Raw genomic sequence first — 14339 nt, 5'->3', positions numbered from 1 at the left:
AGCCAAATGCCCCCTCCAGTCCGCAGCTCAGTACCAATTGACGCTCAACATCCCAGCATTTCTCATCACAAAGTAGTCTTATATCGTACATGACAGTGTTAAATGTCCACGTAGTCTATATACGTGACAGATCGCATCATCGACCGAAACGAGGGATCTTCCGTCCCGCCCGGCGCGGGGAGTCGCCCTCCTCAATCTCCTCTCCTTCCCGCTTCCGTTTCAAATTCGCGTCCGCCGATGGTGGAGCGTCGCTCATCGGTAGGTCTTCTTTAAGCTCCTCTGCATTTGCGTCGACTTCTGTTGCAGTTGTGCCAGTCGTGGGTGTCCGCGCGAAGGGAAGACGGTGGCCATTCTCGTCGCTTCGGGCACCGCTGGAAGTGCTCGGCCGCGAAGCCTCGGTCTGTCCGTAAGGCTGTTTGATTGCCTGCATGAGACTGAGTCGAGAGGCCGATGACGAGAGAGGTCGATGAGATGGGATGTTGGAAATGCCGCTCGAAGCCAGGGGCGCTCCACTGGTACGGTCAGCATTCCCACTGCGCTGCGACACCAAGTTCGAACGCAGGATTGCTTCCCGTTCCGCAATTTCATTCGCGCTCGAAGCTGATGGGAAGGCAAAGGATACCGGCGGGGGCGCCGGGCTAGGCAGCGTGCCAGACGAAGGGCCTGCCGCCGGCGTCGACTGCGATGTGGGTGGCACTGGATTTTTCCGGCGATTAACCCTTCCCTTGGCTAAATACGCCATGCCGGAGTTATAGGGCGGCCTTTTCTGCCACTTCAAGTTCGAATGGACGTAGGCGTGAACGGCGTTGCACGCCTCCGAGCCCGGTACATCGGCGCCGCCCCGCGCGACAATGCGCGGAATGTGCTTTTTTGTCTCGGCCGGAGGAGCCAGCTGGGGCAATGAGATGAGCCGGACGCGGCGGCCTCCGGGCTGGCCCTGGAACTTTATCCGTGCGATATGGAGGATCGCGGCCGGGGTCGGCGGCGCTGGAGGCGTCGAAGTGTCCGGGAGGTACAACCCCGCCTCTCTTGCGAGGCCTCGACCACTCGGCGCCGAGGGTAGTTCGTTGGGAACAACAGAAGATGACGTAGTCGCCGTGGTGAAAGGGTGTGCATGGGAGCTGCCAGCCGCGTTCTGCTGTTGCGGAGGTGGCATTTGGGGCAGGCGCGAAGCCGACGATGCTGAATGGAGGGAGGGAGTCAACATCCCGGATTCTCTCTCGAGCCCTCGTGTTTGTTGTGGACGATTTGGAGTGGCATGATCATTGACAGCTACGGCCGAAGGCAATTGTTCGGGTACTAGAGGGGATGATTGTGAGTCTTGACTCGGACTCGGAGCTCCAGCTTCAACTTGGTGGTTCTGCGGGGGAACGGGTGGCGCGGAGGGGGCTAAGGGGAAGAAGGCCTCCGCTTCTCTTCTGAGAGGTCGAGTCCGGGGCGCGCGCCGGTTCACCACACGCAATGGTGCGGGCGTCAGACCCTGAAGTTGGGAAGTGAAGGTTGCGTGGGCCGCGTCGATGGAAGGCATGATAGCCGCTGCTTCCCTCGTGAGACCTTGAGTTTCTCTTCTACGCGTCGCAGGCTCGTTGGTCACCATAAATGATGATGCGGCAGCCGAAGGTGCAGCATTGGGGTCGGACATGGGATCCTGAGTGGTGCCACTGGAGAAATTGTAGGGAATCATGATGGGACGACGCGAAGGCGACGGGGGGAGGAGGAGAGAAAGTACAGCAGTGACAGGGTCGGTCACGCGCGGCGGTTATTGCTGGTCAGAGCACAATGAGTCATATTTGAATTGGGACCGCAAGTTGCTGCCTTTGCGGATATCGTCGTTTGGCGCATGACGCTGGTAGAGGGGAGGGAAGGAGAAGGTTCCGGCGGTGGGGATATCTTTATATTCGACCGTCAATGTATTGTTGAGCATAAGTCGAGACATTTTGGCAGGAGACCGTGACCAGTCGATCGATATTGGATGTAATGGAGTTTTTTTCCGTCAAGTCAAGAGAGCGGCGCCGGGAAGAGGTGTCTGTCGGTTGCTTTCGATGCAATTAATAGGTAGCTATTGGAGTCCGAGCCCTTAAGAGCACCTTGCAGAGCTATCTGGGGTCGTTTGTGGGTGAGGGACGAAAGTGAAGGAAGGCGGTGCAAACCGGATCATCCCGGAAAATTTTCTTCTTGACGACGACGACGACGACAACCTCAGCTCCGGAAACTATGAGGCGACGAGGAGGAGGAGGTACTGCCTTGCGCATGCGTCACAGGACGAGGCCGGATGCGCCTTTTTGCACGTTCCACCTCAGAGCGAGTTTGGCTGATCGTAAATTTTCACCCAGACATTGGTGCTCCCAGTGTGTCTTCTCCTTCTATCCCTTTGCCGTCGATGCTCACTCTTCCGTGGTCCTCCTCCTCAGTCGTCAGCTCGGCAGCCTCTCCGGACTCGATCTGCCCCTCCTGACCCAAGCAGCGAACCCCTTTATCCTCATCCGTATCGCCCTCGGTTTCGGGGGACACCAATACTCCAACCGCATGTGCGAATACTCAGCTTCTTTGCTTTCGGGGTCGCAGTAGACATTAGGGCGAAGTCTCGTATGTGATTTAAGCCTCGCTTTTGTCTGGTAAGGACAAGCTGACGTTGTCCAGGCGAGACACTGTCCCATGGCCACCAAGCATTTCTGCACGACCATATATATGTCGAAAGCACTCACTGAGAAGAATAGCTTCGGCGGAGGTCAATCAAAACATCGTTAGAAACCACCACGACCATAGCAATGCGGAGTATATGGAGTCGACAACGCAGATACAGGCCCAACCTATATTCTAGGCATAACGCCCGTGCGTCTATCTTTTTTTTTCCGTTATTGGCCTTGTCTCATTCTATTGTAGAGCGTTTCCTAGCAGAACCCAGCGTTGCGAGCGATGCTTATGGCCGCAAAGCGAGCTTTAACACGACCGCGATGAATTATATTCAGTTGGGCCGAGGCTTCTGGTAGCGACTGGTATTCACCAGTGTTGCGTTGACCCGGGGTCATGTCCCCTGGTCAAGGGTCGATGGTCAACCGGCTCAAGGTTGACCTGACCTGACCCCCGGGTCAGGTAGGGGTCAAGCTGCTGGGCAATTTGCCAGTTCAAAAAAAATTATTATAATTTATACGGCATAAAGTACTATGTACACATTATTCAATATTGATAACTTGTGAATTAGGAAGTGGTGCATCTTCTTCGCAGTGTCAGGGGAACCTCCCTTCCGGCCCGGAGACGCGCCCGATTCTGGTCCGACTCCGGTTCCGACTCCGGTCCGGCCCTCCATCTCGCCCGCACAATCACCGATCCGTCAACGCCCTCCCGACGGTCGCCCTGGGACCTCGCCTGCGACGCCGCCCAAGCCTTCTGTGCCCGACAGCGGCAGCTACGGACAAGCAGTATATAGTCAGCTACCTAGCAGGCGGACCCTTAGAGTTTCTTCTCTTTGGATCCTCCCCTGCTAGGTCAGCTTCATTTGTATTCGCTTACCAATGTTCACGCTTTGGATCCTCCCCTGCTAGGACCTTGATCTCAGGCCTCCGGGGTTGCCCTTACACGCAGTCTGCAAGTAATTTATTGAAGTCCCCCCTGCCATTTACTTGGAAACTTGCCAGCTGACCACCAGAGGCAGACAACAGAAGAAGAAAGCACGTCTTGTCACCCGTGACAAGTGACAAGTGATATTAGTTTTGAATATTTAATTGTGTAGTTATTTCCATATATAGACCTTGACCCCCTCCGAAGGTCAACCCCGAGGTTGTCTGACCCTGACCTGACCCTTGACCCCCCCGGTCAGGTCAACCTCTTGACCTGACCTCTGCAACACTGGTATTCACCATAAAGGTGCATATTCGTTGTCTTGCCACATTTCAATACAGTGAGCTAATAATCATGCCCAAGAGTTATTCCATATCGACGCAACAACCAGCACACAGTTGAATCACATTAGGGCTACATTCAAGGCGCGTTTCCCTAATCTTTGCTGTTATGAACCTTTCTCATACTTCTTCAGAATCTGACGGTGGTTTCATCTCAATGCTTTCGAACCGGACGAAGGGGAGGATAGTCGTGGATTTAGCACGAGACTGTTTGTCATCGTGGTCAATGAAACTGTGCGCATTCATCCTCTTTCGGGGTCTAACTAACTGTTTTCCTTTTTTCAAAGTTCCAGAACGCGGACGTTAAGCAACCCCCTGATTCTTCCGCGCAACAGATACCCTAAGGTATGTGCTACTTGCGTAATCATTGGTTGCCCCCCTCACCCTTTAGCAGGCGAAGTGATTTCTACGACCTGCGAATAACCAGGTCACGAACCTCAGCATACTCCCCTTCACCATTTCCTTTACAAACTCCCATACGATTTCACGGATGACGATGACTTGGGATCGAATCTGATATCGAAGGAAGAGGGACCAGAGAACGGCGTGTGTATTGGGAGCACAGAAGTCGTAAAAATGGCCAAGATACTTGCTGCCAACGCTGGAATGCTGAGCGGTGCGCAAAACCTTTCTTCTTCCCCTCTTGTGATTCAGGTTACTCATTCCGTTTTAGGTCGTCAGCGTCTTCTTTCGCGAGCAGCACCATGACGGAAACGCAAGACAAGCTTGATTTATGTGCGTTTATATCTATGCTTGCATTTTTTGACTCGTCTCATTTTAACGAAGCAACAGAATAAGGAGTTCCGAGTTGTACATCCACAACCGTCTATTCGACGACTAGACGAGCCCCCATCTAATCCTTCCCCAGCCGTTCTTGGGCTCTCTTAGCAACCAGTATACCATCCATGCACGTTATCATATCCGTTTCGATATCTTCCCACATACCATACCTTCCACTAAGCTGTTTCTTTTCTCTCAAAGACCGTTCCTACTTCGACATCGAATACTGCATTCTACAGTAGTATAATTTGCTACACCCTTTTTATATCTTCTCTCTCCACCTCGCCTCCCCTCTACTACGGTAGGCGAGATCAATTTGGTTCGTTTTCAATTTTGAATTTTGAATTCTGAATTTGCTGAGGAAAGATGGCGGATTGGATAGGATAGGATAGGATAGAATTACCGCAGTGGTCCCGAATCGGAAAGCGTAGGCGGGGTCCGTCTACATACTTACAGGTGTCTTGTAGTATGCTACGTATGTAAATAATCACCACTGTTGTGATCAGTTGACACTTATCTGTTTCTCCCTCTGGTTGTGACGTATTGGGTACCTCCCACGACGGGATGAGCAACGCCAACCTCAATGTAATGCAGTGAGGAGTCGGAAGATGGTTCTCCATTTTCCCACATAAATCGTTGACATCCAAAGGATCCACTGATAAGAGCAGACTGTCTCGCAGCTTCAATTTAGATACATGAATGCAACTGGGTTTTTAGATATTAGCCTCTCTCATGTCTGTATGTTTCTTACTACCATTTAATAGAGCAGTAGAAAGTACAGCAATGCTCCTCTGCAATGCTTTTATTTGAACTACTGTGAAGTTCATGATAAGATTGCATGTGTAGGAAGCATGAGAGTCTAATAATGTGTCGGTCCAACATGGTGCAATTTGTGGACAGGTCATTGTTTCAGTCTTCAAAAAATTCAGACATAGGTAAGACCATTTACTCCAAGGGGGGTTCAAGATGCTTATCAGGCACATGGGGTAGGGGGGAGGGGGTCCCCGGGGGGGTAAAAAAAACTTTTTGTATATGAAAGATTTGGGCCTTATATGAGTGTAAAGACACTGAAAATATAGTGTATACACTCTAATTTCTATAGTTCACAACTCTCATACTTATATCTATATACTTTCAGGCCCATGAGCCTGGACCCTATCACAGGCCTATCATTAGGTAATGGATGAGAAGTGAACATATTGAACAGTGATATGGCCTGCCATGTATATTTAAGGGTTCCCGGTATATAGATACCTACACACATACATATACAAATACATAATTTTTTTTTTGAAAAAAAAAGTTTCACAAAGATTAAATTTTTTATGCTAATTTTTAATCGCATCAGTGGTCACATGATGCTAATCGTGGGAACATATTACCCTATATGGCAGGAGGGGGGTCCCCGGAGGGTTGGAAAAAAACTTTCCGACCCTATATCCGTGATTGTTATAACCCGTGCATCTTCGGACGCTCCGAGGGTTATCCTTGGAGCGCAACAGGGTTTTTACGCGATGAAGGTATCTGAGCGTTTCCCTTCAAACAGTTAATCTGCACGCAGACTCTCTCGGACCTGTTCGGACCCTCCGCCCATCAACTCGGATCTTTACCCATTTGGACTTTGGTTTGTTTACTTATATCTGTTAGGCATTCGCCTTGTTTCCTTTGCCTCGTGTATGTCTTCTCGTTCCCCTTACTTACTATGCCTTTGTACTTAACCCGCAGGGAGATCCTGCGGACCACATCGGATCTCCCTGCGAGGTCATATGCCTTATGTTTACCACTTAGTATAAATACTCGTACTCTACGATCCTGTACTTCAGTTTCGTTATTAACGTTTCTTGCCTCGCTCTCCGCTCTCGTCCGACTCCTCCCCGCGTTCTAAGCCTTATCGCCTTCGGCTTCTCCGAACGTATCCGCAGGAGTTCACGTATTTGTTCAGACTTGCTTTCGGCCTGCAAGACGTGTAGTCGCTCACTCCGATATAGTGTTGTGATAGCCACTCGGTTCTGCTTCGGACTTTCCGTTACTTCTTTTCGGTTCTTGCACGGCACTTAACAGTATAACGAAACTCAACTACTCGCCTTGCCATGTCTGGACACTTTTCCCCAACGACTCCCTCTCCCCAACGCGCGGTTCTGTACGCTGCGCCTCACAACCCCCCTTTGGTTTCTCCTTTGGTTCAAATGCCTTCTCGGGATCGACACTCGCATACGGAGCAAGGCCTACAAGTCCGTGTTATGGCCGACCGTCGTCAATCCCGCTTGTTCAGTCAAGTACCTATTTTGCGCTCTCCTACTCAGTACGTCTCTTCCTCTCCTGGTCCAAACACACAATTCATTGTTCCCCCTCAATTCGCGGTTCCCCGGTATCAAGACATTCCTGTCAATACCGCTCCACCATACTTCATGCCTCAACCTCGTCGCCACTCATCTGATGCTATTTTCTTGGATGAATCGCTCCTCCCTCGGCCCCTCCGTAAATACGCCGACACTCAAACTTCGCCCCGTCTTCACGAAATTGTGGAGACTAACGAAGGTGTTGGTGGGGGAAATCCGGGAGGTGATGGCGGCGACGGTGGGGATGAAGGTGGGGAACCCGAGGGTGGAAATGAAGGGCCAGGAGGAGGCGGAGGACCCGATACCCCTCCGAACCGAGGCTCTCCCCTTCCGGGAGGTGGCCCTGGCGGACCTGGTGGACCTGGTGGCCCGGGTGGCCCCGGAGGCCCCGGCGGTCCTGGTGGAGGTGGTGGAGGTCGAAGACCTGAGTCTTCTGTGTCTTCAAATCTGAGCGAAGATCGCCAGTGGTTCCGTAACGGTATGGCCGCCCTGATTGATGTTTTAACTGGCATTCGCAATGGCCAGCAACGTCCAACTACTCAGCGGCAATCCCGATCCAACCTTCGGAACCCCGACCCGTTTGATGGCTCTGAATCCTCAAAGCTAAGACCCTTCTTGGCTATTGTTTACCTGCATTTTACTGAACGCCCTGACGCCTTCCCCGATGATGAATCTCGCATCATCTACGTCCTCTCGTACTTGAAGGGATCAGCACTTGCTTGGTTCGAGCCGGCCATCTACGACGCCGACCCCAACTTCTTGCCAGCCTGGCATAACAACTTTCCAGCTTTTGTTCAAGAGCTGCAAGACCACTTCGGCCCTGTGGACCCCGTCGGTGACGCCGAGACTGCCCTTCGGCATCTCCGTATGTCCTCCGGCGACCACATCTCGAAATACTTGGTCGAGTTTCATCGTCTTGCTTCGCTTGCTGGCTGGGGTCTAGTCGCCCTTCGTTCTCAGTTTTACGAAGGTTTGGCTCCACAGGTTAAGGATGCACTCCTTAATATGGAATACAACACTACTCTCCTCGGCGTCAGCGCGGCAGCTAAGAAAGCTGATCACTGTTACTGGCAACGCGTAGCCGAGAAGAAACGCGAAGGCATGACGTCTGGTAATGCCGGACGCTCCGACTCTTCGAGCTCTGCTCAGAGTTTGAATTCTAACCAGAAGGGTGGTGGGAAGAAGAAGGACAATCATCGGTCCTCTTCGGGAAAAATTCTGGTTGTTCCTCGTCGTCTAACAACTCGGGCAACAACAACAACGGCAACAGGGGAAAGGGTTCGGGTTCTCCGAATACCTCCAAACCCTACGCCAATGTGCTCGACAAAGACGGGAAGCTAAGTCAAGCCGAAAAGGATAGGCGCAAAAAGAACAAGTTGTGCCTGTACTGCGGCGAAGAAGGCCATATGCGGGACAAATGTCCCCATATTCCGGCCAACAAGACGGCTTCTGGGAAAGCGTCGACCGCGGAGACTTCCGGTAAATCCGCAAACACCTCCAACGCTAACGAGTCAAAAAAATAGTTAGCAGCTCTGGCGATACCTCCTCGCACGCCCAGAGCTGCGTTGACTCAGGTGCGAACGCGTCCGCTCTTTCCCCTAATGCCCTTTTCCTTGATCTACTCGTCTCTCTAGTTTCTCCTCTCTCTCTCGGACTATCCCAGCCGTATTCAACCACGGTAGTATCGGACTTAGCGAAGGTAGCTTCGGGTTTCAACATCCTGTTGCGTACTCTTGTCGACTCGGGCTCTTCTCATTGTTTTATATCTTCGTCTACTTGTGAAACGCATCATATTTCCTCGTATTCGATCGCTCCGATTCGACTCCGATACCTCGACGGCTCTTTCTCTCTAATCGATCGGCAAGTCCGATTGCCTATTCGGTTTCCTTCTGGCGAAGTGCACCTCCTGGACTTCTTTGTCACCCGTCTTGATTCTCCCAGTGATTTGGTACTCGGATACAACTGGCTTCACCGCTTCAATCCGTTGATTGACTGGTCGATGGCTAGTATCTCTTTCCGGACTACAGTTATTGAAGATTCTGTGTCGACACACGAGCCTCTGGCTCCTTCTGCTTCGGAAGTTCCGCATCTGCCCCGAACTGTCCCTAGCTCGCACCCTGCCAACCTTCCTCGGGCTCACGACCCAACTTTAACACCTTCTTCGGATCCTATTCCTTATTCCCTTCCCTCGACATCAGAAACCCCCATCTCCGCACCGCTTGTCTCTCTGGTCTCCGCTAGTGCTTTCTCTGCTGTTCTCGCTCAGAAAGGTACAGTTCAGTATGTCCTCCGAATGCAACCCTCGGAGGAAGCACGGGCACGAGCCGGGTCTGTTGATGAAGACCTCTCGGCTCTTCCGAATGAATACCGGGAGTTTGCTGACGTTTTCTCTGAGTCAGAAGCCTTCAACTTACCACCTCATCGGGAGTACGATTTGCACATCGAAACCGAACAGGGTGAAGTCCCCCCAATTGGCCATATCTACTCGCTCTCTGAAAAGGAGCTCGCGGCCCTTCGGGATTTCCTGGACAAAAACCTTAAGTCTGGCTTCATTTACCCTTCTAAATCGACTCACGGAGCTCCCATACTTTTCGCGAAAAAGAAGGACGGTTCGCTTCGCTTATCGCGTTGACTATCGTGGTTTGAACAAGATCACGAAAAAGGACCGTTATCCACTTCCTCTTATCGCTGACCTTTTGGACGCTCCGGGACGGGCCCGAATCTACACCAAACTCGACTTGCGGCACGCTTACCACCTACCTCCGCATCGCTGAGGGCGATGAATGGAAGACGGCCTTTCGCTCTCACTACGGCTCTTACGAATGGCGAGTTGTACCTGAAGGCTTGACCAACGCCCCTGCAGCCTGGCAACGCTCGTCAACAGTCTGTTCGCAGATTTGCTGGACGTGTGCGTTATTGTTTATTTGGATGACATTCTGATTTACTCGGACGATCCGAAACAACATACGGCCCACGTTCGGGAAGTCCTAAAGCGACTCCGCGCTGCCAACCTTTACTGCAAGCTTCCCAAATGCGAATTTAGCGTCACTACGACAGAGTACTTGGGGTACATCCTCTCCCCCGACGGTTTCCGTATGGCTCCCGATAAGGTCGCCGCCGTCGTTGATTGGCCTACCCCGCGTAAAGTCAAGGACGTTCAGTTTTTCCTTGGCTTTTGTAACTTCTACCGGAGGTTCATAGACGGTTATTCGGACATTACTGTCCCTCTTACCCGTCTAACGCGTACTAACGTCAAATGGGTTTGGTCTTCTGATTGTCAAAAGGCCTTTGATCATTTAAAGGCTGCTTTTTCTCATGCACCCATTCTTCACCATTGGGTTCCCAGTCGGCAAATCACGGTTGAGACCAATGCCTCCGACTATGCTATCGCGTCTATTCTTTCGATTGACGGCAACGATGGCGACATCCACCCTGTGGCTTTCCGAAGTCGCACCCTCGGACCTTCCGAATTCAACTACGACGTTCACGATAAGGAGCTCCTCGCTATTTTCGATGCTTTTTCAGTGTGGCGCCACTACCTTGAAGGCTCGGAGACTCCTATCGACGTGGTCACTGACTATAAGAATCTCGAGTATTTCTCCACTACAAAGATACTCACGCGTCGTCAAGTTCGCTGGTCCGAATACCTTTGTCATTTCAACTTGACAATCCGCTTCCGTCCGGGCCGCCTGGGCGGAAAGCCCGATGCTTTAACTAGACGATGGGACGTCTACCCTAAAGAGGGGGAAAAAACGTACCGGCAAGTTAACCCCCAAAATTTGCGTCCTATCTTTTCTTCTGACCAACTATTGGCATCACTACGGGCTACCCTGCTCGAGGACGTTTGTCTTCGCGCAACTGTTGTCATGGACCTCGAAAAACTTCACAAAGACATTCGAGAGCACCTCCGTGACGATCCGGCTGCTGTCATCGGCATTACCGCTGCTGAATCTGGCTCTTCTAACCGCTGGACTCTTGACGAATCTGGGCTTTTACGCCTTGATGGTCGCATTTACGTTCCCTTAACCAACGGGACGTCCGAAGAACTCCGAGTACGTGTACTTCAATATCGTCATGATCATATTCTGGCTGGTCATTTCGGTCAGAATCGTACTTTGGAACTAGTTCGGCGACTATACTTGGCCGGAGCTCCGAACCTTTGTCCGAGTCTATGTTCAGTCTTGCGTTCTTTGCAAGCGCAACAAGAAGCCTCGACACAAGCCATACGGTTTACTCAAGCCGTTACCTGTCCCTCTTCGCCCTTGGCATTCTATTTCCATGGATTTCATTGAAGGCTTACCCAAATCTGGCGAGTACGATACTATCCTGGTTATTGTTGACCGCGCATCTAAGCAAGCGATCTTCATTCCCTGCGATAAACACATCGACTCCCCGGAGCTGGCACGGCTTTTCCTTATCCATGTCTTTTCAAACACGGTATCCCCGAACACGTCACTTCGGACCGAGGTAGAGAATTCGTCTCAGCATTCTTTCGATCTCTTGCTATGCTCTTGAACATGGAGATGCACTATACGTCTGGCTACCACCCGGAGGCTGACGGACAAACCGAACGTGCTAACCAAACCCTCGAGCAGTACATTCGCATGTACACTTCGTACCAGCAAGACGATTGGGACCAACTCTTACCCTTAGCTGAGTTTGCTTATAACAACGCTCCTAACGTGTCTACGGGCATCTCACCTTTCTTCGCTAACAAGGGTTATAATCCAACTCTTACGGTCAATGCTGACTTGGACGTTCCGAACATTCCCGCTAGAGACTACACTGTCGAACTTCAATCGCTTCACGAGTTCCTACGCGAACAAATTACTTCTGCTCAGGAAAGGTATAAGGAGACTGCTGATCGAAAGCGGATTCCCCAACCTGACCTGGCAGTTGGCGACTCAGTCTATGTCCTGGCGAAGTATATTCGGACGACCCGACCAACTCCGAAGTTCTCTGAACAATTCCTTGGCCCCTACGAAATCATTGCGAAACCCAGTTCTGCTTCATATACGCTACGTCTTCCAAAAAATATGCGAGCCATTCACCCAGTCTTTCACGTATCTCAGCTCGAAACTTCCATTCCTAACCCCTTCCTTGATCGCGAACCGGAGCCCCCGGCCGCGGTCGAGGTAGATGGTGAAGAACAATGGGAAGTTAAAGAGATTGTCGATTCTAAGATCGATCGGAGATGCCGAGTTAGACTCCGCTACTATGTCGAATGGCTTGGTTTCGAAAACACTGATGAGCAATACTCCTGGGTTGGCGCTGACGACATCGCGGATGCTCCTGACCTTATCGAGAGTTTTCACAAGAAGTATCCTCAGAAACCTGGGCCTGACTACTAATGCCCTTCGGACTCTCTGTCTTACTCCGACTTCTTACTCTTGGTCACTCTGGTCTTTTCGGCACTTGGTTTCTTGCGGTCTTCTATTTACATTATTCTATTTACTGCCCTTGTCTTGGTCCCTTGGACGACCCCTCACCCTTATCGGCCTCTCCGCCCTTCTCCGAATTCTTCTTCGACTTCTTCTTCTTCTTCTTTGGGGGCTGCTCAGCCTCGGGTTCGGGGGTCGCCGGCTTCTCCTTGCGCTTTGCCTCCTTCTCGTCCTCAAGCCTCCTTGTCTTGTGGCGCTTGTGCTCCATCTCCCGTCTTGCTTTGTCCAACCTATCGCGCCAGTTCGCGTCGTAATCTCGGTCGGTTATGTTCAACCGCTCGCGCATGTCGGCTTGGTTGTGGTAAAGCCGAGCCCGCGCTCGGGACCTCCGCGCCTCGTACGCCTCTTGCGACTGATGCTCGGGTTCCTCCGAGTTTTGCCGAACCCGCCCCGCGACCTCGGTCCGGTACGCCACGTCGTAGTCCAAGAACTCGTAGGCGGTATTTTCCATGTTCTCGTCGCTGTGGTTGCGCGCCAACGCCAAGATGGCGTTTTGATTACCGTGCGCATACGACAACAAGTTGTCGATATCTTCCTCGTTGTCGCGCTAAGGGTTGGTTAGTACTTTGGATATTCCGTTGAGGTCCGATAACGCACCATCGTTTGGTTGAACCCTGCGAGCGACTTCTGCGTCGCGTTCAACTCCAACGTCATGCTCTTGACGCCCTTGCCATACACCCCCAGCCCATCCTCCAGATCCTGCACCCGTCGGCGCAGCCGCGCTAACTCCGAACGAGACCCGCCGCCAGACGCAAACCTTTGCTCGAGGAGTCTCCGACGAGCCTCCTGTGCGTCGCGCAGGTCGCATTTCTGCTTCTGGCGATGGCACCGCGCGCATGCCGGGCCTGGTCCTGGGACGCAGGGCTCCTGCTCCTTGTCCGCAGTTGGCCGACGACTGCAGCGCTTACACTCCGTCAATTGGGTTAGTACGGCCCACTTTGGAGGATCCGTCATGCACCGACTGGTGGCAACTCGGCCTCGTTCGGCCCATCCGAATCGCTAGGCGACTCTTCCCTCGCCGGCTCCTTGCCCTTGCGGGACTTCTTCTTTGGGGCGGCCTTTTTGCTCGGCCCTTGGTTGTTTTTGTTGGGCGGCTGACGGTTGGGTGCTGCGGACGACATGGGGGAAATTGATGGCAATGGTCGGTTTCTCCGCCGCCTTATATGGTGAAAATTTCGGCAATCACCGGCAGGTCACGTTTTGTTCTAGATGGTTCTATGAGTCTTGGGGCGAGAGTCTTAACGGGGGAGTACTGTTATAACCCGTGCATCTTCAGACGCTCCGAGGGTTATCCTTGGAGCGCAACAGGGTTTTTACGCGATGAAGGTATCTGAGCGTTTCCCTTCAAATAGTTAATCTGCACGCAGACTCTCTCGGACCTGTTCGGACCCTCCACCCATCAACTCGGATCTTTACCCATTTGGACTTTGGTTTGTTTACTTATATCTGTTAGGCATTCGCCTTGTTTCCTTTGCCTCGTGTATGTCTTCTCGTTCCCCTTACTTACTATGCCTTTGTACTTAACCCGCAGGGAGATCCTGCGGACCACATCGGATCTCCCTGCGAGGTCATATGCCTTATGTTTACCACTTAGTATAAATACTCGTACTCTACGATCCTGTACTTCAGTTTCGTTATTAACGTTTCTTGCCTTGCTCTCCGCTCTCGTCCGACTCCTCCCCGCGTTCTAAGCCTTATCGCCTTCGGCTTCTCCGAACGTATCCGCAGGAGTTCACGTATTTGTTCAGACTTGCTTTCGGCCTGCAAGACGTGTAGTCGCTCACTCCGATATAGTGTTGTGATAGCCACTCGGTTCTGCTTCGGACTTTCCGTTACTTCTTTTCGGTTCTTGCACGGCACTTAACAGTGATTCGGATCTT

The 14339-nt window shown here is 51.9% G+C and overlaps 1 protein-coding gene across 1 annotated transcript; it reads right to left on the bottom strand.

The window, feature by feature from the left end:
* Positions 1–136: 136 nt before the first annotated feature.
* Positions 137–1684, bottom strand: MIND_01264500 (uncharacterized protein; the record flags this gene model as incomplete). Its single annotated transcript, XM_037369127.1, has 1 exon — positions 137–1684. One exon carries the CDS (start codon positions 1682–1684, stop codon positions 137–139), a length of 1548 nt encoding a protein of 515 aa, XP_037214333.1.
* Between the last annotated feature and the right edge of the window lie 12655 nt (positions 1685–14339).

This window comes from Mycena indigotica (genome assembly GCF_014461135.1).
Source record: "Mycena indigotica strain 171206Taipei chromosome Unknown Mind.scaff0013, whole genome shotgun sequence".
Classification (NCBI taxonomy): domain Eukaryota; kingdom Fungi; phylum Basidiomycota; class Agaricomycetes; order Agaricales; family Mycenaceae; genus Mycena; species Mycena indigotica.
Note: the sequence above shows the minus strand (reverse complement) of the source record. Positions and strands in the feature narration are given on the sequence as shown.